The 24,065-nt window shown below is 46.1% G+C and overlaps 1 protein-coding gene across 1 annotated transcript in view; it reads right to left on the minus strand.

Moving 5' to 3' along the window:
• Positions 1 to 24,065, minus strand: part of TRA2A (transformer 2 alpha homolog) — a 64,443-nt gene that overhangs the window by 19,713 nt on the left and 20,665 nt on the right. Inside the window, exons 3-4 of the mRNA XM_075315363.1 lie at positions 1,729 to 1,891; positions 1,435 to 1,623 (exon numbers count right to left, since the gene is read on the minus strand). Coding sequence (XP_075171478.1) covers positions 1,435 to 1,623; positions 1,729 to 1,891 — 352 coding nt within the window. The remainder of the gene's footprint in view (positions 1 to 1,434; positions 1,624 to 1,728; positions 1,892 to 24,065) is intronic.

The raw sequence follows: 24,065 nt of genomic DNA on the forward strand, positions 1-24,065 counted from the left end.
CAAGAAATTCTGCAGAATGTTCTTGGGGAAAAAAAAAAAAAAAAAAAAGGTGCGCACAGCTATTTTTTTTCCAATTGGTTACAACCATTTTCTGCAGAAAAAAACAAAAACAAAAAACGCAGGTAGAACCGCAGTGTGTGAACAAGGCCTTCTACCTAATGACAAGATGGGAGACATAGAAACTCAAATTTGCACAATAGTTTTAATACAAGAGGTTCTGTATGTGCTGTTGAAAATAGGACGCTTACCCTGGGTAACACAAGCCATTAGTGAATACTGTGCAGAAAGCAGTCGTAAAACCACCACCCACCTCTTTCTTATGACCTGCCATCTGATGTAGAGATTTTTTCTTTGAGTGGAAATAATGGGAGGGTTGCATTGCGACACCTATACCGCTTTAACAAACAAGTTGCAGGAACGCCAACTCTGTTGGATTTTATGTAGCTTTTGTGACGTGGTTGTGTAGGTGTTGTAATGAGACCTCATTCACGTGTTTAGTGCTGTAATGTTGCAGCGGTATAGAGCAGTCAGCTGTCATAGTCAGTCACCATATAGCGCTAGGATATGATTTATGGAAGGCTCTCTGCAGATTGGTCTCTCACCACCAGGGAGGAAAAGGAACCCCACCCACCACGAATTTGTGCCCTTATTTGCCCCTGCAAGTCGGAGCAACTTTGGCCACATGCAACACTGTGGCATCCAGTAATAATCTCAGGCCTTCTACAACGTCAGGCACATGCTATTTGACTATAGTATGTAAGCTTATGTGCATACATCTTTCAAAGGGACTGCACATGTGACTAGCCCAAAAAGCACCAAAGAATGATCATCATGTGCAACAACGTTCAGTTTTTATAGTTCAAAGCCATAGTCCATTACTTGTACAACCCCTTCTTAATCCCAATGTTTGCCCCCAGTAAAATAATACACTGACCTCCGTGATGTTCCAGTGGTCTCAACACTGGTTCTTCCTGGGATAGCGTAACATTGGCTGCAAGCACTGTGTGACAATGTCCCTGAGAGAGCCAGTGTCAACACCATTGTAATGGCATCAATCCTGGAGTTCAGTGTGTCATTTACTGGGGCAAAACATTGGGATTGAGAAGGTTGTATAAGTAGTGGACAGCCCTTTAAGTTAACTAAAAGGGAAAGACCCCAGAGAAGAGCTTTCAGGAGAAATATCTGGTATCAGTGCCTTGGAAAACTCAGTGGGTTTGCCAGCATGTAAAAGATGGCCTGTTAGACTGTGTACACAAGAACTATGCATGTGTGCTAAAATGTGAAGAAGTGTCACATAAATAATTCCTGATCCCATATCAGAGCAGATCAATGAATGCTTCAACCCATCCTTGAAAACAGCATGCAACTCCGCCCAAAACCCAAGGAGGAGAACCCCCCCTCCCCAAACCCTCAACACTTAATTCTGATGTTTACCTCTCTGGAATCTTCTATACGTTCAAAATAGACAAATGCAAATCCCCTTGAGCGGCCACTTCTCTGATCATAAACAACATTGACACCACTGAGAGGGCCATAGCGAGAGAAGATGTCTCTTATATCTCGTTCAGTTGTGTACAAGCTCAAACCAAAGACCCCGACACATGTGTTTGGACCTGGGTTTGCCTAAACAAAACAAAAAAAGAAAAAAAAACAAAAATCACTTCGTGCTTGAAATATTTTTTAATTTTTTTATTTACAATATGAGGTGAAGCTGTATGGATAACTTACCCTGCTCCCATTGTGCCTCCTTCTGTTGGACATTGGTGAGTGACTTCGGCTTCTTCGTCTGTATTCTGGAGTGTATGATCTATTTTTTGATCGCCTTTTGTGTGAATGTGATCGAGACCTAGAGCGAGAATATCTTCTACGTGAACGTCGTCGAGATCTTGACCTAAACAAACAAAGCTCATTAACACGAGGATTTCAAAAGGAACATTGACAAAAAAAAAAGGCAGAAAAGAAGTCAAATTAATCACCCATAGGCCTCTTTCACACGTCCGTGTCTCTGGTACGTGTTTGGTCCATTTCCTCACGTACCGGAGACATGGGCACACGTAGACTCATTAAAATCAATGGGTCTGCGCTCACGTGCGTTTTCTGCCATGGAACGTGTGGAGCATACGTGTGCCCCACACGTACACGTCCATTTTTCTCCAGCATCACGGGTGTCACACGGCCCGCATACGGACCCCACGGAGGTGTTCCGTGTGACACGCACCGGAGAAAAACACTTGTCTGCTTAAAAAAGCAAAACAAATCTTTACTCACCTTCACCAGGCCTGCTGTCTCTGCCGCTGTCACTTGCTTCCGACCGCCGCTTATTATGCTCATTGCATATTCACTTCACTGCGGCTGGAAGCAGCAGCAGCAGGGAGTCAGCAGGACCGGAGACCGAAGATCAGCACCACAGACAGCAACGCCAGGGCCAGGTGAGCAGAAAGTTCCCGTTCTCTGTGTGTTATCATGGATAACACAAGGAGAACACACATGTGCCATAAACACAGCACACGGAGGCAAAAACGCACCTTTGACACATCCTTGAAAAACGTGCATGATTTTCACGGACGTGTGAAAGATCTGCCAATTTTCCTGCTGCAAATGAGGAAGGTTTGGCCAAACCCCATCACTTGCAGCGTGTTTTACCTTATTGCACATTTCAGATTAATGTAAAAATAAGACATCTGAAATTGGGATAAACGAGACTTGTAGAAAGAAAGTCAAATGATCTCAACATACACCACTCACAAAAACTTAGGGATATTTGGCTTTCAGGTGAAATTATGTGAAAGTTTCAACTAAACAGATATTTTAATCATAAAAGTAGAAAAAGTAGCGCATTTAAGTAGAAGAATGTAGTTATTTCCTCATCTCAAACAATTCCCCACCCCCCCCTCAATAAAAAGGCAACAGTGGTGATTATACCCAACCCAAATGGCTCAATAACTCGTCATGTGGCCTTGAGCATCAATTACATCTTGATGACGTCTCATGCTGTTCACAAGTGGGAGTTATGGTCTCTGAGGCATGGTGTCCCACTATTCTTGAAGGGCGGCCCTCAGCTCATTTAGGTTCTAGGGTACAGAGTTACGAGCCTCTCAGCTGATCCCATGAGTTTTCTATGGGATTCATGTCTGGAGAAAGTGCAGGCCACTCCATTTGATGTACCCAAGTCTCAAGCAGCCATTTCCCAATGATGTGATCTCGATGAGCTGGAGCATTTCATATGTCCGCATGCTGCAGTTTTGTGTTCACCACGAAGCAGCACCCTGTGGCCACAAACTTCACCCAAAAAAAGCGGCAAAAAAACCCCCAAAAAAAAAACAGCGTGCACATGGGGCCTAATCGTCCATGAAGATGAAATTAGGCCTGTGTTGTTCACTGGATTCAGGATATTATTCAAGTAGTAGGGGCTTGTCACTACCATTGACAAAGTGTAGTGTTCTGTATTGACTAGACACACCTGCCAACACTAACACCTCCAGCAAAGGCTCGTATAGTGAGGACAGTGGCTGATACATACAAGTCTCCTTTAAGTCCCCAACATAGTTGGCAGCCAGGACTTCTGCTCAGCGTGAACAGTGTTATCAGTGAACAGCACTGAGGCCCACTGGTCCCTCGTCCAGAAAGATGATGATACCTGTGCCTGGTGGTATGGCCAGGTACCTATGTAGTTTAGCACGCAGATCACTCTGATGTAAATGGTCTGATGTGACACTTGGGTGAATCTCACCTTCCTTAACCCGCTTCGCGACTAGCCGATTTTGCGCTGTTTTTTTTTTCCACCATTCTTCTTCCGAGAGACGTAACTTTTTTTTTATTTTTCAGTCAATATGGTCATGTGAGGGCTAGTTTTTTTGCAGAACGAGCTGCACTTTTAAAATGAAAGCATGAGTTTTACCATATAGTGTACTGAAAAACGGCCAAAAAATTCCAAATGCGGAAAAAAATGCAAAAAAAAAAAAAAGTGCGATAGCACTATTGTCTTTGAGATATTTTATTCACTGTGTTCACTATATGGTAAAGCTGACGTGTGGCTGTGATGCCTAAGGTCGGTGTGAGTTCGTAGACACTAAACATGAATAGGTTTACTTTTATCTAAAAAAAGGTTAAAATAAAATCAGAAGTTTGTCCGAAAAAAGTGGCACACGTTACGCCATATTCCGTGAGCCGTAGCATTGTCAATTTTTGGGATTTATGGCTCAGCGACGGCTTATTTTTTGCGCCTCAGGTTGACGTTTTTAATGGTACCACTTTTGTGCAGAGGCTACGTTTTGATAGCCTGTTATTGCATTTAGTGCAAAATTTGTGGCGACCAAAAAGAAATCCGTAATTTTGGCATTTGGAATTTTCTTGCCGCTACATCGTTTACCGATCAGATTAATTGATTTTATATTTTGATAGATCGGGAATTTCTGAACGCGGCAATACCAAATGTGTGTATTTTTTATTTTTTTTAACCCTTTAATTTTTAATAAGGCGAAGGGGGGTGTGTGATTTGAATTTTTAGGTTTAGTTTTTTTTTTTTAATTTTGTAAAACTTTTTTTTATTTTACTAGGTCCCCTAGGGGACTATATGGATCAGATGTCTGATCGCTCTTCCATATCTGCGGATCACGGCTACACAGCTGTGATCACCAGATATGCTCATTTCCCGTCTCACCCAGCTCTCGGCCGGGTGAAACAGTGAGTCATGTGAGCTACAGGAGTCATCACATGACCCTGTGCTACCATGACAACAACCAGTAGTCACGTGATCATGTCACGTGACTTCCGGTATTGGGCGTTAAGTAAACGTTTACCACGATCGTGATTATAATGGCGCTGTCACTTATTGACAGCGCCATTTAAGGGGTTAAACGGCACGGGCAGATAATGATTCCGCTCATACCTAGCAGGCACACATATCAGTTGTATAAATCAGCCGAGATGTGTGCCGATCTTCCGCTGCTGCCGGCAGCAGCAGATTAACACTATGATGTAATTTTACCGCCAGCTCTTATCAGTCTGTTTTTGTTTACCTGAAATGTTCATTTAAAAAGGGAACCTGTCATCAGATATTTTGCTTTAAACCTAAATGTTTCCCCTTCTGCAGCTCCTGGGCTGCATTCTAGCAGGGTTCCTGTTTTTTTGCCCCCTTTTAGACCAAATATAATACTTTATAAAGTTGTACCTTTTGGGATGCAAATCTTCTAAATCGTCCATGGGGGTGGGCTCTCTGATGTCAGTTACTGTCCATCCTGCAGATTTACGTCATCCCCCAACGAGATTACGGGTGGCGCTGATTGTCATCGCAAGTGCCCACCCATAATCTAGTGCCCGCGCTTTCCCCTCTGCCTCCAGCGTTCTGCGCAAGCGCTGGCCGTAACCGGTGGTGTCCTGCTCTGCTCCTCCCATCTATTTCCTGCTCCAGGGAAAGATGGGAAAGAGGGGACGTGCGGTCATCTGGCCAGCGCTTGCGCAGAATGCTGGAGGCAGAGGGGAAAGCGTGGGCACTAGATTATGGGCGTGCACTTGCGATGACAATCAGCGCCGCCCATAATCTCGTGTCTGCGCAAACGTCACCAGCGGTCACACTGCACGCAGTGCACAGTCCCACTACAGTGGCACTGCGCATGCGCCGGACCTCAGACGCACTGGGCGGCGTCCTGAAGTATGAAATGGAGTGTTGGGGTGACGGCGTAAAATCGGCAGTAGGGACAGTAACGGACACCAGACAGCCCGCCCCCGTGGATAATTTAGAAGATTTGCATCCCAAAAGGTACAACTTTATAAAGTATTATATTTGGTCTAAAAGGGGGCAAAAAAACAACAGGAACCTTGCTAGAATGCAGCCCAGGAGCTGCAGAAGGGGAAACATTTCGGTTTAAAGCAAAAGTTCTGATGACTGGTTCCCTTTAAGATTCTTAGCTTTATCATTAGTGGAGCAAGTGAGCTGTAGTCCAACTGCGCCCCCTTTTGTGATTTGCAGCTTCTGTCTGTGGAAATGCACATATAGCGTGTGGGTATATGGTGTGGGTAGGAGCAGCTCCCAGAGCTCTGCTACAGACAAAAAAAATAATATATCTTTCACTGTGTCAGACCGGCTGCAGCCAGTAATCTAAGATACATCGTTGGATTCAGAATCTCTTTGCTTACATCATGTTATGCTCAGATGAAGTAGCAAAAACCTGTTGACAGATTCCCTTTAAAATGTGCCTAGAGTTGTGTGGCATCCATCATCCGGTTCTGAAGGGCATTGTTGCCAATGAAGTGGTAATCAGTGGGATCATGTGGCCGAAGGACGCAAACTTCTATGCCTTTCTGTGACTTTTCCAGTCTCTTGCTATGTTGTAACCTGCTGGTGACACTGACACTGTAAGCTCAGTTGGCACTTCCATCTGAGAACATCCTGCTTGAAGTCTCACAATGGCGAGGTACTGTTGATCAATTGTTTGGAGTTATCTTTGTGTCATGATGTCAAAATGTGAACAGCATCATATGGAGGACTGTTTAAATACAAATTCCAATCGTACCCCAAAATTCATTGGGCGATCCATAGATCAAACACCTGTTGTGAGTTTTGCCATTAAGCTCTTTGTTAAAACTGTTTGCATAATATGTTTAATGTTTAACTATATCACATTTGAAGAAAGTGAACCTAAAAATTTCAGCAATCGCCCAGTTAAATAAAAAGTTGATATAGAAGCATTTAAAAAGGGAATCTGTCAGTAACAAACCCACTGAAGCCATCAATGTATTTGATGTACTAGATAGGAGATGGCAGTTACTTATGAGATTCTACGGTATCCCAGAAAATAAGCACTAGGAAGATTTTTATATGGGAAAAACAGATTATAGAATGCTGTGGAAAAAAAAAAAAAAAAAAAGTCATACCAATCTTCCTCACATCAGATGCCTTGTTGTGGATTAAATAATCTCTTCCAGGCTATGGGGTGGATGTTTCCTGGAAGGGAACGCCGCCCTCCAGAGCTTATTATAAATAAAAGGGGCATTAACAGTGCGATGGCTGCTCTCACTGTAATTTACATAGGGAATAGGTTACCACATTTGCCCCTTTTAGAGAATGAATATTCACCCTCCTCTCCCATAATCCTGCCTACCGCTCTGAGCCCTGCACTGCACCTGCACTATGCCTGCTGTATTACTGATTACTGCAGCCCGAGGATCACATCGCAATCATCGGCAACTCTGAGCTGAGTACCAGCTGCATAGACAGTGTCAGGCTATGTGCGCACGTTGCGTACTAGCCCTGCAGAAATTTCTGCAGCGATCTGAAGAGCACACGTGCGCTTCAAATCGCTGCAGAAAATGTCCGTAGAAAAAAAAAAAAAAAAAAAAGCAGATTCCATGCGCTCTGCCTGCAGCTCCTGCCATAGACAGAGCAGGAGCTGCCGGCAAAGTGCACGGAAGAAGTGACATGTCACTTCTTGAACGCAGCGCTTCGGGCAGCAGCCGAAGCGCTGCGCTCTAAGACGCCACGTGCGCACGGCCCCTGCACAATCTCCATAGACTGTGCAGGGGACGCAGGACGCATGCAGTTACGCTGCGCTACAAAGCGCAGCGTAACTGCATGAATTATGCACACGTGCGCACAGCCTCACTCAGCTGAGGAGAGCTGAGCTGGCAGTAGTGGCCGTAGATCATAAGGGAAAAATCTGGTGACAGGTTCCTTTTAAGAGGTTTGTCTCCCAAACTATTACTGCGGGTGAGGGGCTCAATGTCCATCCAATGAGTGATATTTAACCCCTTTAGTTCCAAAAATGTTGTATTGTTTTATATCAACAAAATACAGAAGAGTTTCGAAAGTACTTAATATATTATGGCTCTTAACTTTGAGATTGACACAAAGTAAAGGGTACAGAGGGCACAATATCATTGGAGAATACAGGTTCCAAGTTGATAACTACTTTTCAGATAAGAGAAGAAAAGAAAGGAAAAAGGGAAGGAAGTAGGAACAAGAGGGAGGAGGGGAAAAGGAGGAGGAAAACACTCCTGAGGTGAATAGGCTATAAACAAGGGGGGGACTAACAAAAGAAGCAAAATGTGAACTGGAGAGAAGAACAAAGATGGAAGTGTAGAGACAGGAATGTTACTACGCTAATTTACATGTTTGGTACTCTCTTGACCATCACCCTAAGGCAGGGGTGGGCAATTAATTTTCCCATGGGGCCGCATGAGAAGTTGGGATGGTTTTAGAGGGCCGGACTAATATAATTAACTCGGTCCTACTAATATATATATATATATATATATATATATATATATATATATATATATATATATATATATATATATATATATATATATATATATATATATATATATATATATATATATATATATATATATATATATATATATATATATATATATATATATATATATATATATATATATATATATATATAATTTTACACACACACACACACACACCAAACATACATGCACACACAATCCCCATATACTACATCACTACACCTGCCACATAATATACCTGTAATATACATCCCTATACACTACACCTGTAATAAACTACACCTCTATATACTACATCCCTATATACACACACACACACACCTGTATTATACTACACCCCTATTTACACCTGTATTATACTACACCACTACACCCCTATTTACACCTGTATTATACTACACCCCTATTTACACCTGTATTATACTACACCCCTACACCACTATATACACCTGTATTATACTACACCGCTATTTACACCTGTATTATACTACACCACTGCACCCCTATTTACACCTGTATTATACTACACCCCTACACCACTATATACACCTGTATTATACTACACCGCTATTTACACCACTACACCCCCCCCCATATACCACACCTGTAAAACTACATTCCCATATACTAAACCACTACACCCCAAATATTTGTCAACAGTTAACCCCCCCCATTTCCCCCGCAGGTTACTAGTAACCACTCACCTGTCTTCTTATTGTCCCCTCCTCCAGGGCTGTGGAGTCGGAGCTCATTTTGGTGGAGTCGGAGTCGGTATAAAATGCACCGACTCCGACTCCTAAAATATATAATAAATTGGGGACAGGAGTGCAATGCAGAATGTGCTGAATATTTTACTAAATAACAACATTTAGTATAATGCTTATATTTAAGTGAAAAATTTATTGTAGTACAATGTGAACATCAGACATTTAATTGTTTTTATGATACAATAATCAAGATATTTGGATAGAACATAAAATATTTATTGGAATACAACTTTAGAACACAAAAAAACTAATAAATTGTAAATATGTAATATATATAATATATATATATATACAGTGTATATACACACACACACACAAGATATATATGTAATCTACTGTATATTACATAGTGTATTACATATTTACAATTTATTACAGTTTTTTGTGTTCTAAAGTTGTATTCCAATAAATATATTTTATGTTCTATCCAAATATCTTGATTATTGTATCATAAAAATTATTAAATGTCTGATGTTCACATACACATTCATGTACTACAATAAATTTTTCACCTAACTATAAGCAATATATGTAGGAGTCGGAGTCGGAGCCGGAGCCGGAGTCGGTGCAAGAGAATTTGAGGAGTCGGAGTCGGAGTCGAAGGTTTGGCTTACCGACTCCACAGCCCTGCCCTCCTCAGGCTCCTCCGTACGTTCCCTCCGCTGAGCGGCTTCTCCTTCACATGCCCAGGCTGCGCCGATGCTGTATTCCTAGGAGCCGCTGCTTCTCTCCGTGCGGCCCCGGCTGCTGCAGCGTCTTCTGCTGCCGGGCGAGAACTTTTCAAATGACACACGCGCGCCGTACTGACGATATCAGGGCGCGCGTGTGTCACAGAGAAAAGCTGCCGCAGGGAACAGAGGAGAGAGATTCCTGCGTTCCGCTGCCTGCACCGACTGCGGAGCTGCAGGATCTGTCCTCTGTTTCCTACCCGGCACGCAGCGTGTGATGAGGGCAATCTGACCACGGGCCTCCCGGAGCCTGGAGCTCCGGACAACAGGTCAGATTGCCCTCATCAGTGACCGGCCAGCAAGGACGCCCTGAGCCAGGCGGGCCGGTCACAGAGAGTAGGCGGGCCGGATGTGGCCCACGGGCCGCCCCTTGCCCAGGTCTGCCCTAAGGGTACGGTTCCACTTGCGTATGACTCATGCGAGTCTCTCATCGGTATCACCTAGCACAGCCGCACACTCTCCAACAGAAGCAGGTCGGCTGCATGTATTTCTATGCAGCTGAGGCACTCCAGTCTGGGGAGCGTCAGGCCGTGCCGGGTGATACCGATGAGAGACTCGCACGAGTCAGACACAAGTGGAACCGTACTCTAAGGCTGGAAACACATCTATGTGAGTAAAAAAGGTCCAACTGGACTAAAAAAAAAAAAAAAACCTCGGCTGATTTTAGTTCACGTTAGGTCCGAGTGTAACGCAAGTGCGATGCTTTTTTTTTATTTAATGACTTGCCTAACATGTGTAATGCGTGTGTAATGCGTAGGGGGATCAGTTTTTACTATGTCATCTGCCATTCAGCTCTGCTACATGGCCGCTGACAGCAGACACAGCCATGAAGCAGAGCTGAATGGCAGACGACAGCAGACAGAGCCGCACGATCAGGAATGAACTTCACCCGACTTAATTGTCATACCGCGGCTCTGTCTTTGTCGTATCCTGATTAGAGGTCACCCGTGATGGACTCACCGGTGACCGCTAATCCCCTGAGTGTGACTGAATTGAGCAGCGCGATTAGTGCTGCTGTCACTCAGGTTACACGCGGCTAGCTGTATTCTTCCCCCCCCCCGTGACCGCAACTCACCTGTGACTTCATCGCTGTCACTCGGGCGACTTGCTGTCTCAGTTGTATGATCCAGCGGTGGCCGCGAGTAACCCGAGTGACATCATCAGCTGATCGCGCGACTCTTCAGTTGCTGCGTGGAGCTGTCAGGAGCGGCGGTGTCTTCTGCAGCTCCTGTCACCTTCATGTAGCAGAGCTGAGAGCGTCGCGGGACCTCCGTGGATTACGTTGGACAAGGATGGGTTATTTGTTTTATTTTATTATTTCAAATAAAGGATTTTTTAACTGTTTATTAACTTTAATTTACAGGTTAATCATTGCGGGTGTCTCAGACGCCTGCAATGATTAATCTAGGACTTATTGGCAGCTATGGGCTGCCATTAACTCCTTATTACCCCCGTTTGCCAATGCACCAGGGCAAATCGGGATGAGCCGGGTACTTTCCCAGAACAGTCGCATCTAATGGATGCGGCAATTCTGGGCGGCTGCTGGCTGATATTGTTAGGCTGGGGGGGGGGGCTCCCCATCCTGAGAATCCCAGCCTTCAGTCGTATGGCTTTATCTGGCTGGTATTAAAATTGGGGTGGGGGGGGACCGCACGCCGTTTTTTTTATTTATTTTATTTTTTTTTAAATGCACAGCATAGACACGCCCACCGGCTGCTGTGATTGGTTGCAGCAGACACGCCCCCACAATGAGTGACAGCTGTCTCACTGCAACCAATCATAGGCGCCGGTGGGCATGGAAAGCAGGGAATACGAGATTGAATAATGAGCGGCCGGCTTTTTCAAAAGAGGAAAAGCCGCCAGAGCAGTGTGAACACCGTGCAGCGCCGCGCTGGTGATCGGCGAGTATGAGAGATGGGGGCAGAGGGATAGACAGACATTGACAGAAAGAGAGGGACAGAGATAGTGACCGACCGACAGACCGATCGACAGAGAGAATAGAGACCGAGAGGGAGAGACCGACTGACAGAACAGAGATTGACAGACATTGTGACACATCACTCGTTTCCAGTGTTTTAGGAAACATACGAGAAATGTATTTAGAAAATCGGATGTCACTAGGATGGTGTGAGTGAAGTCCCGTGACATACGATTTTTTTTACATGCTCCCACAGACTTGCATTGGAGAGACTCGCAAAAAGGCAGAATGCTGCGATTTTTTCCTCAGCCCGATTTGGACTGAGGGGAAAAAAAAAAAAAAAAAAAAAAAAACAACGCAAATGCGAGCTGAATCATTCACTAACATGTGTCCGATTCCAATGCGAGTTTCTCGCATTGCTCTACTGCGAGAAACTCGCAAGTGAGAATCCACCCCAAGTGTGTCATTAGGAATGGAATACTCCATCACAAGTTATGTCAGGGAGACAAGTGGTAGGCTTGGGTGAGGTTGTTGGACAGGTCCTGGTGTAGGTCTATCCAGGGTGACCATATTTCAAGATAAGACTCTAGGCTGTCCAATCTTGTTGCTTCTATGCATTCGAACAGCATAATCTTGTTAATCCTTTAGCATTTGTATCGAAAGCGTGGGGGGGATTTCTATTTGGTAGAATGGTGTATTCTCGCAGCCATGGTGACATAGCATAACGAGCGAAAGGATTTATTAGGGAGTCTTCTGGGTTTAATCACCTAGGAGGAGGACTGTCAGGCCTAATTGAATAGAGCTTCCAATAATGTTTTTTATTAGATGCTCAAACCTGTTTCCAGAACGTTCGGACCAGAGTGCAGGACCACCATGTGTGCTTCATGTCTCCTACCATGCTACATCCTCTGAAACATTGATCGGAGACGGTAGGGTATAATAATTGCAATCTAGCAGTGACAAAATATGCTCCGTTTCTGTTAAAGGGGCTTGGTTACTCCCTCTTGTCAGTGTGGTACAGCAATGTTGCCATCTTTCTAGGGTCATAGATTGGTTAAGGTCTTGCTTGCTCCCATTGCACCATGAATTGGGTTTGTATTTCCTTGGGGTGTATTAAAAGTAGACAATAGTCTAGAAATTAGACCTCTACCCAAGGGGTCTTGCAAACAAATAGTTTCAAAATAGGTTGGTGGGTTTTTATGGTTACTTATTGATAAATAGTTTGCAAAATGGGAGGACCTAATTTATACGCATTGCCTCTCTAGGTGCAGGATTGTATTTCTGCATAAATTCCAATCTTGGGAGAAAAAGACCACAGATGTTTTAATAGGGCGACTCCTCTTGGTCTCCACTAATTGAAGGCCCCTGGTTCAAGTCCTGGTGGAAACATGGGATTGCTTAATAAGGATTTTAAAAGGGTTGGATGGGACTGTGGACCAGAGCAGCCCCAATAGCGAATGTGGTGTTACAAGGGACTATTCTAGGCAAACCCATCTGGGACCATTGTTTGTGGCAGATCTAGTGGCCAATTAAACCATTTTATAGTATAAAGCAAAATTTGGGAGCAAAAACCCCCCCATTTTTTGTGGTAAGACATCGTGGATAGCTTTATCCTAGATCTCCCGCCTCTCCATATAAAATTTGAGGTCAACGTATGAAAAGCTGAGAGTTTTTGTTGGGATCTCAATGGGGAGTGAATCTAAATAGAGGAACCTTCGCAGAGACACCATTTTTTTTTTTTTATGAATCCTTCCTAGCCAAGACAGTGATGTCAGGGACCATCTAAACCAAATCACTCGTCAGGCTATTAATAAAGGGGGCATAATTCCACTTAAAAGATATATGTGTGGTTAAATTGATACCCAGGTATGTGATATATTGGTCTCTTCTGGTAAAACCATATCGCGCAGTGTTGTTATTCTAGTCTTGGATGGGCAAATTTAGATACAGGGCCTCAGACTTGTCTATATTTACCCTAAAACCAGAAATCGCATAGAATTTATAAAGCAGGTCAAATAAGTTTTATAAAGAAGTTGTTGGTTGAGATATTGAGAGTAGTAGGTCATCTGCGAAAAGACTCGCTTTGTAGGTTTCTGAGGGCGTGTCAAATCCTTTAATGTCTGGGTGATTCCTAATTGCATCAGCTAGCGGCTCCATTGCTAGAGCAAAGAGGGGCGGGGATAGTGGCCATCCCTGTCTGGTTCCTCTAGGTATCTCAATAGGGTATGGTAAAGTCGCAGGTAGTTTTAAGTATATTTAACCCCTTTACCCCCAAGCATGGTTTTCACCTTCATGACCAGGCCATTTTTTACAAATCTGATCAGTGTAACTAACAGGTTATAACTCTGGAACGCTCCAAAGGATCCCAGTGATTGAGATTTCATGAAATATTGTGCTTCACGATAGTGGAAAATTAAAGTCAATATTTTTTTGCGTTTGTGAAACTATTGGAAATTTAGAGAAAATTTTGCAGTTTCCAAACTTTTATGCCATTAAAAATCGGAGTTATTTCACACAAAACAGTTAAATAGCATACACACACACACACACACACACCCCATCTCCAACAAAAATGTTGCTTTAACCCTAAAATTTTCATTTTCACAGGAGAAACAGGACAAAATTGAGCATAAATTTCCTTCCTAATGTGGAAGACCCCTATATTGCTGTTAACAGATGACAGACCCGAGTGGGGGACTTGTGTTTTTAGTGGGTTGAATTAAATGCTATTTGGTGGCAGGACATTTTGGATCAGTTCACATTTATCCTGTGCTCTATGCTGAGCACTTACATCAGGGTTTCCACCTACATCTCCGAAATAAGTGCTTCAGGTGAAGCCCCCCGAAGAATTAATTCAGTAATGAGACAGCGGCGTTACTCCTGACTTTGTTTGGCCTCTGTTCAGTGGTCTGCATCTTTTAAAAGAAGGGAATTTTGTTTACTTACCGTAAATTCCTTTTCTTCTAGCTCTAATTGGGAGACCCAGACAATTGGGTTGTATAGGCTATGCCTCCGGAGGCCGCACAAAGTATTACACTCAAAAGTGTTAAGCCCCTCCCCTTCTGCCTATACACCCCCCGTGCTCCCACGGGCTCCTCAGTTTTGGTGCAAAAGCAAGAAGGAGGAAAAAGAATTACAAACTGGTTTAAAGTAACTTCAATCCGAAGGAATATCGGAGAACTGAAACCATTCAACATGAACAACATGTGTACACAAAAAAACAGGGGCGGGTGCTGGGTCTCCCAATTAGAGCTAGAAGAAAAGGAATTTACGGTAAGTAAACAAAATTCCCTTCTTTGTCGCTCTATTGGGAGACCCAGACAATTGGGATGTCCAAAAGCAGTCCCTGGGTGGGTAAAATAATACCTCGTAAGAGAGCCGTAAAACGGCCTCTTCCTACAGGTGGGCAACCGCCGCCTGAAGGACTCGTCTACCTAGGCTGGCATCCGCCGAAGCATAGGTATGCACTTGATAGTGTTTCGTGAAAGTGTGCAGACTCGACCAGGTAGCCGCCTGACACACCTGCTGAGCCGTAGCCTGGTGCCTCAAAGCCCAGGACGCGCCCACGGCTCTGGTAGAATGGGCCTTCAGCCCTGAGGGAACCGGAAGCCCAGCCGAACGGTAAGCTTCGATAATTGGCTCCTTGATCCACCGAGCCAGGGTTGATTTGGAAGCCTGTGATCCTTTACGCTGGCCAGCGACAAGGACAAAGAGTGCATCCGAGCGGCGCAGGGGCGCCGTACGAGAAATGTAGATTCTGAGTGCTCTCACCAGATCTAACAAGTGCAAATCCTTTTCACATTGGTGAACTGGATGAGGACAAAAAGAAGGTAAGGAGATATCCTGATTGAGATGAAAGGGGGATACCACCTTAGGGAGAAATTCCGGAACCGGACGCAGAACCACCTTGTCCTGGTGAAACACTAAGAAAGGGGTCTTGCATGAAAGCGCTGCTAGCTCAGACACTCTCCGAAGTGAAGTGACTGCTACTAGAAAAACCAGTTTCTGCGAAAGGCGTGAGAGAGGAATATCCCTCATTGGCTCGAATGGTGGTTTCTGAAGAACCAACAGCACCCTGTTCAGATCCCAGGGTTCTAACGGCCGCTTGTAAGGGGGGACTATGTGACAAACCCCCTGCAGGAACGTGCGTACCTGTGGAAGTCTGGCTAGGCGCTTCTGGAAAAAACACAGAGAGCGCTGAGACTTGTCCCTTAAGAGAGCCGAGCGACAAACCCTTTTCCAGTCCAGATTGAAGGAAGGACAGAAAGGTGGGCAAGGCAAAAGGCCAGGGAGAAAAACCCTGAGCAGAGCACCATGACAGGAAAATCTTCCACGTCCTGTGGTAGATTTTAGCGGACGTTGGTTTCCTAGCTTGTCTCATAGTGGCAATGACGTCTTGAGATAACCCTGAAGACGCTAGGATCCAGGACTCAATGGCCACACAGTCAGGTTGAGGGCCGCAGAATTCAGATGGAAAAACGGCCCTTGAGATAGCAAGTCTGGTCGGTCTGGTAGTGCCCACGGTTGGCCGACCGTGAGATGCCACAGATCCGAGTACCACGACCGCCTCGGCCAGTCTGGAGCGACGAGGATGACGCGGCGGCAGTCGGCCCTGATCTTGCGTAACACCCTGGGCAACAGTGCCAGCGGAGGAAACACATAAGGGAGCTGAAACTGCGACCAATCCTGAACTAAGGCATCTGCCGCCAGAGCTCTGGGATCTTGAGACCGTGCCATGAACGTCGGTACCTTGTTGTTGTGCCGGGACGCCATGAGGTCGACGTCCGGCACCCCCCAGCGGCAACAGAGTGCCGCCTTGGTGGTTGATGTATGCCACCGCTGTTGAATTGTCCGACTGAATTCGGATCTGCTTGCCCTCCAGCCACTGCTGGAACGCTTTCAGGGCAAGATACACTGCCCGTATTTCCAGAACATTGATCTGAAGCGAGGACTCTTGCTGGGTCCACGTACCCTGAGCCCTGTGGTGGAGAAAAACCGCTCCCCACCCTGACAGACTCGCGTCCGTCGTGACCACCTCCCAGGATGGGGGTAGGAAGGATTTCCCCTTCGATAAAGAAGTGGGAAGGAGCCACCACCGAAGGGAAGCTTTGGTCGCCTGAGAGAGGGAGACGGTCCTGTCGAGGGACGTCGGCTTCCTGTCCCATTTGCGTAAGATGTCCCATTGAAGGGGACGCAGGTGAAACTGCGCGAAAGGGACTGCCTCCATTGCTGCCACCATCTTCCCCAGGAAGTGCATGAGGCGCCTCAAGGGGTGTGACTGGCCTTGAAGGAGAGATTGTACCCCTTTCTGTAGTGACTGCTGCTTGATCAGCGGAAGCTTTACTATCGCTGAGAGGGTATGAAACTCCATGCCAAGATATGTCAGCGATTGGGCCGGTGTCAGATTTGACTTTGGAAAATTGATGATCCACCCGAAACCCTGGAGAGTCTCCAGGGTAGCGTCGAGGCTGCGTTGGCATGCCTCTTGAGAGGGTGCCTTGATCAGCAGATCGTCCAAATACGGGATCACCGAGTGACCCTGCGAGTGTAGGAGCGCTACTACAGTAGCCATAACCTTGGTAAAAACCCGTGGGGCTGTTGCCAGGCCGAACGGCAGTGCCACGAATTGCAGGTGTTCGTTTCCTATGGCGAAGCGCAAGAAGCGCTGGTGCTCTGGAGCAATCGGTACGTGGAGATAAGCATCTTTGATATCGATCGATGCAAGGAAATCTCCTTGGGACATTGAGGCGATGACGGAGCGGAGGGATTCCATCCTGAACCGTCGGGTTTTTACGTGTTTGTTGAGCAGTTTCAGGTCCAGGACCGGGCGGAAAGACCCGTCCTTCTTTGGGACCACAAACAAGTTGGAGTAAAAACCGTGGCTCTGTTGCTGAAGAGGAACAGGGACCACCACTCCTTCTGCCTTCAGAGTGCCCAGCGCCTGCAGAAGAGCCTCGGCTCGCTCGGGAGGCGGGGATGACCTGAAGAATCGAGTCGGGGGACGAGAGGTGAACTCTATCTTGTAACCGTGAGACAGAATGTCTCTCACCCAGCGGTCTTTTATTTGTGGCAGCCAGGTGTCGCAAAAGCGGGAGAGCCTGCCACCGACCGAGGATGCTACTAGAGGAGGTCGAAAGTCATGAGGAAGCAGCTTTGTTAGCGGCGCCTCCGGTGGTCTTTTTAGGACGTGACTTAGACCGCCATGCATCATAGTTCCTTTGTTCTTTCTGAGACCCTTTGGACGAGGAGAATTGGGACCTGCCCGCGCCCCGAAAGGACCGAAACCTCGACTGCCCTCTCCTCTGTTGGGGTATGTTCTGTTTGGGCTGGGGTAAGGATGTATCCTTTCCCTTGGATTGTTTGATGATTTCATCCAGACGCTCGCCAAACAGCCTGTCGCCAGAAATTGGCAAACTGGTTAAGCGCTTTTTGGAAGCAGAATCTGCCTTCCATTCCCGTAGCCACAAGGCCCTGCGGAGTACCACCGAATTGGCGGCCGCAACCGCCGTACGGCTCGCAGAGTCCAGGACAGCATTAATAGCGTAAGACGCAATTGCCGAGGTCTGGGTGGTAATGGATGCCACTTGTGGCGCGGCCGTGCATGTGGCTGCTTCAATTTGCGCTTGACCTGCTGATATAGCTTGTAGCGCCCATACGGCTGCGAATGCTGGGGCAAAAGAAGCTCCGATAGCTTCATAGATGGATTTCAACCAGAGCTCCATCTGCCTGTCAGTGGCATCTTTGAGCGAGGCCCCATCTTCCACTGCAAGTATAGATCTAGCTGCCAGTCTGGAGATTGGAGGATCCACTTTGGGACACTGAGTCCAACCTTTAACCACGTCAGGGGGAAAAGGATAACGTGTATCCTTAAGGCGCTTAGAAAAACGCTTATCTGGACAAGCATGGTGATTCTGGACTGCCTCTCTGAAATCAGAGTGGTCTAGAAACATACTCTGTGTACGCTTGGGGAACCTGAAACGGAATTTCTCCTGCTGAGACGCTGACTCCTCCGCCGGAGGAGCTGAGGGAGAAATATCCAGCATTTGATTGATGGACGCAATAAGATCGTTCACTATGGCGTCCCCGTCCGGAGTATCAAGATTGAGAGCGCCCTCAGGATCAGAATCCTGATCAGCTGTCTCCGCATCATCAACCAGAGATTCCCCCCGCTGAGACCCTGAACAATATGATGTCGAGGGAAAATCTAAGCGAGCCCGCTTGTTCGGTCTGGGGCTGGGGTCTAAGTCATAACCCTCAGCCTGGGATGTATGAGATACCCCGGGAGGACATTGTTGGACCAACTGAGGGGGGGTCAGGGAACAATGATTCAACAGAGTCCCTTTGCTGAGATACCAGCCTGGACTGCAAGGCTTCTAGTATCTTAGCCATAGTCTCAGAGAGTTTTGCAAACTCAGTCCCCGTCACCTGGACAGTGTCAACAGGTGGCTCCCCCTGGGCCCCTCTTAGCAGAGGCTCTGGCTGAATAAGTGTCACAGGGGCCGAACATTGCACACAATGAGGGTCAGTGGAACCTGCCGGTAGTGGGGTCATACATGCGGCGCAGGCAGCATAATAAGCCTGTGTTTTGGCACCCGCGCCTTTTGTGGGCGCCATGCTATTGTTTTCCCTGTGTAACACAATAGGGTATATAGCCAGAATGAACTGTGCTCATACAGTGTAGAGTATATACTATAAACAAATAATGCATCAATACACTACAGCACCATGGGGCTAGCACCAACAGGTGCTGCTTACCACCCGCTTTAAAGCGGTTGTGAGGCCACCAGAGACCGTGTCTGGGTCTCCCAGGGTTTGTCCCTCTCTGCAGCGTCGGAGGAGCTGACAGGAATGGCTGCGGCGTCCTGACGAGAGGAGGGAGCCGTGGGCGTGGCCGAGAAAGTGCGGGAACTGGTGCCCACACTGTGCACAGTGAGGGGGGGTGGAGTATGCAAATCATACTCCAGCCCTCAGTGCTGCTCGTTCCGTGCAGCGTCCCGCCCTTCCCCCTGCCTGTCAGGGCTGAGGGCGGGAGAAAGGGAAAACTAGGCCGCAAGCAAGCCGGGGACTCGAGTATAAGCGTGGCCGCCGTAAAAGCGCGGCACACGCCGAAGTCCCCGGCGAACTACAAGTCCCAGCCGCGCCGCAGTTTCCCATGGCAGCGGCGGTTAGCGCGGTAGCCCCTACATATAAAACACACTCAGCGACGCTGAGTGTGTAATGGCACAGTTTAACCCGGTCAGCGCCGCGGCCCGGTGCACTAGCACACCCAGCAAAGCTGAGGTGTTGCCGTGCGCGGTCCCCACAGGGATACAGAGTACCTTCACGTAGCAGGGCCATGTCCCTGAACGGTACCCGGCTCCTATCCAGCAGGCTCCACAGGAGATGTGGATGAAGCACAGTCTCAGTGCCTGGAGACCGATAGGATCCCACTTCGCCCAGAGCCCAGAGGGGGATGGGGAAGGAAAACAGCATGTGGGCTCCAGCCTCCGTACCCGCAATGGATACCTCAACCTTAACAACACCGCCGACAAGAGTGGGGTGAGAAGGGAGCATGCTGGGGGCCCTATATGGGCCCACTTTTCTTCCATCCGACATGGTCAGCAGCTGCTGCTGACCAATCTGTGGAGCTGTGCTGTGTGTGTGTCTGACCTCCTTCGCACAAAGCAAAAAACTGAGGAGCCCGTGGGAGCACGGGGGGTGTATAGGCAGAAGGGGAGGGGCTTAAAACTTTTGAGTGTAATACTTTGTGCGGCCTCCGGAGGCATAGCCTATACAACCCAATTGTCTGGGTCTCCCAATAGAGCGACAAAGAAAAAAGGTGAACAAAACTGTTGTTGACCGTGCTTTTGTGCATGCAGAAAAAGAAGGATGGACACCACCGGACGACAGGCCAGACTTGATGTCGAAGTGACGCCCTCTGGCTCAATACAGTGAATTTTGTCTCACTCACGTTTTTTCAGATATACATGTAATCCTCGGTGTAAAGACGCAGTGTAGCACGCAGGATAAATATGAGCTTAGGCCATACTGTGATCTTTGGGAGACAGAAAGACCAAATCAACAGCAGTTGAAGAATTGGATTTATTTATTTTTTACGCTGTTCACCTTGCAGTATAAGTGATTGGGCAGCTTTATTCCTCCAGTTAGTATGGTTACAGGGATACTAGGTTTATATATAGTTTTTTTAGGTTTGCTACCATCACATAAAAAAAAAAAAAAAAATGGTTTATTTTTCTGACGGCAGGGATATCAGGGCTTATTTTCTGCCGGGAGAGTTGTAGTTTTTTTTCTACCATTTTTGGTAACATTTTTTGATCGCTTTCTATTCCACCTTTGTGAGGCAGAATTATGAAGAAACAGCAATTCAGGATTTTTTATTTTTTTTTTTAAACACTGTTAAAAGTGATAAGACAGTTTTATTCTTCAGGTTAGTACAATTAGTGATATTACATACATACATACATACATACATACATACATACATACACACAGTTAGGTCCAGAAATATTTGGACAGTGGCACAATTTTCGCGAGTTGGGCTCTGCATGCCACCACATTGGATTTGAAATGAAACCTCTACAACAGAATTCAAGTGCAGATTGTAACGTTTAATTTGAAGGTTTGAACAAAAATATCTGATAGAAATTGTAGGAATTGTACACATTTCTTTACAAACCCTCCACATTTTAGGAGGTCAAAAGTAAAATTGGACAAATAAACCAAACCCAAACAAAATATTTTTATTTTCAATATTTTGTTGCGAATCCTTTGGAGGCAATCACTGCCTTAAGTCTGGAACCCATGGACATCACCAAACGCTGGGTTTCCTCCTTCTTAATGCTTTGCCAGGCCTTTACAGCCGCAGCCTTCAGGTCTTGCTTGTTTGTGGGTCTTTCCGTCTTAAGTCTGGATTTGAGCAAGTGAAATGCATGCTCAATTGGGTTAAGATCTGGTGATTGACTTGGCCATTGCAGAATGTTCCACTTTTTTGCACTCATGAACTCCTGGGTAGCTTTGGCTGTATGCTTGGGGTCATTGTCCATCTGTACTATGAAGCGCCGTCCGATCAACTTTGCAGCATTTGGCTGAATCTGGGCTGAAAGTATATCCCTGTACACTTCAGAATTCATCTGGCTACTCTTTTCTGCTGTTATGTCATCAATAAACACAAGTGACCCAGTGCCATTGAAAGCCATGCATGCCCATGCCATCACGTTGCCTCCACCATGTTTTACAGAGGATGTGGTGTGCCTTGGATCATGTGCCGTTCCCTTTCTTCTCCAAACTTTTTTCTTCCCATCATTCTGGTACAGGTTGATCTTTATCTCATCTGTCCATAGAATACTTTTCCAGAACTGAGCTGGCTTCATGAGGTGTTTTTCAGCAAATTTAACTCTGGCCTGTCTATTTTTGGAATTGATGAATGGTTTGGATCTAGATGTGAACCCTTTGTATTTACTTTCATGGAGTCTTCTCTTTACTGTTGACTTAGAGACAGATACACCTACTTCACTGAGAGTGTTCTGGACTTCAGTTGATGTTGTGAATAGGTTCTTCTTCACCAAAGAAAGTATGCGGCGATCATCCACCACTGTTGTCATCCGTGGACGCCCAGGCCTTTTTGAGTTCCCAAGCTCACCAGTCAATTCCTTTTTTCTCAGAATGTACCCGACTGTTGATTTTGCTACTCCAAGCATGTCTGCTATCTCTCTGATGGATTTTTTTTTTTTTTTCAGCCTCAGGATGTTCTGCTTCACCTCAATTGAGAGTTCCTTAGACCGCATGTTGTCTGGTCACAGCAACAGCTTCCAAATGCAAAACCACACACCTGTAATCAACCCCAGACCTTTTAGGCTACTTTCACACATCCGGTTTGAGCACTGCGGCTCAATCACACCACATCCTTTGCATACGTTTTTACATGCGGCCCGTCCGTTTTTTTCCGGTTGCGGCATGCTACTGAGCATGCGCAGTGGAAAAAACCGCATGCGGCGAGCGGATGCGTTTTTTTCCGCATCGCGCCGCATCCGGCCTCCATAGGTATGCATTGAAAAATGTGCCGCAGCGGCCGGATGCGGCGCAATGCGGTGTTTTTTGCCGGAGCAAAAAACGTTGCAGGGAACGTTCGATCCGGCCGCGGCATCGGCTAAATCTGCCGCATGCGGTAAAAACTGGACCGAACGCAACCCCTGCGGCACAATACGGCACTAATGTAAGTCTATGCAAAAAAAAAACGCAACCGGCGTTACAAAAGCCGGTTGCGGTATTTCTGCAGAACGCCGTATTGTGCCGCAGAGCAAAAATCCGGATGTGTGAAAGTACCCTTAACTACTTCATTGATTACAGGTTAACGAGGGAGACGCCTTCAGAGTTAATTGCAGCCCTTAGAGTCCCTTGTCCAATTACTTTTGGTTCCTTGAAAAAGAGGAGGCTATGCATTACAGAGCTATGATTCCTAAACCCTTTCTCCGATTTGGATGTGAAAACTCTCATATTGAAGCTGGGAGTGTGCACTTTCAGCCCATATTATATATATAATTGTATTTCTGAACATGTTTTTGTTAACAGCTAAAACAACAAAACTGGTGTCACTGTCCAAATATTTCTGGCCCTGACTGTATGTATGTATGTATGTATGTATGTATGTATGTATGTATGTATGTATGTATGAATGAATGAATGATATTTATATTTTTTGTTTTGCTGCTTTTACACCATAAAAATCAGTTGAGTGAAAAAAAAAAATTAAATAATTATTTTTTTTTACTTAGTCCCCTTTATGGGACACTAACTTTCAGAGATCTGCCAGGTCTCAGCTACAAGATAAACAGAGATCAGGCAGAGATTGCGGGGTTACAGTGCAGGAAACCCCGTGATCACCATGACATATTGGGTACGGCATTGGCCGGAATGGCACAGACTTTCATGATGTACCAATGTCCTAAAGAAGTTAAGGGGTGTCTTTTCTCTGTAGTACAAATATATCCATTATATACAGTGGAACCTTGGTTTAAGAGAACAATTCGTTCTGGGAGTGTGCTCCTCGTAAACCAAATTTACTCTTCTAGCAAAGCAAGATTTCCCGCATGAAATCATTGGAATGCAGACAATTCGTTCCACAACTTGTAGCATGTCCCATCCTGCTTCCCTATTGTGCCATTCCACACACATGCGCACACTATGCTCACTATTCTACTCCGTTCCCTCGCCGTCCTAGCTCTTGCAGTCCGCCGGTATCCATGGCGGCCGATGCCAGGCCTTCAGTGGCTGTCATTGGCATGAGCCGCTTGCCTCTGATTGGCCACGTCAGTGGTTCTGATTGGTCAGCGCGCTGATATTGGGAAGCACAGCGGCAGCTCCTGTATCAGTTGTGCTGGTTACCGGATCCACATATCT

The sequence above is a fragment of the Anomaloglossus baeobatrachus genome, chromosome 6 (genome assembly GCF_048569485.1).
Source record: "Anomaloglossus baeobatrachus isolate aAnoBae1 chromosome 6, aAnoBae1.hap1, whole genome shotgun sequence".
In the NCBI taxonomy this organism is placed as follows: Eukaryota; Metazoa; Chordata; class Amphibia; order Anura; family Aromobatidae; genus Anomaloglossus; species Anomaloglossus baeobatrachus.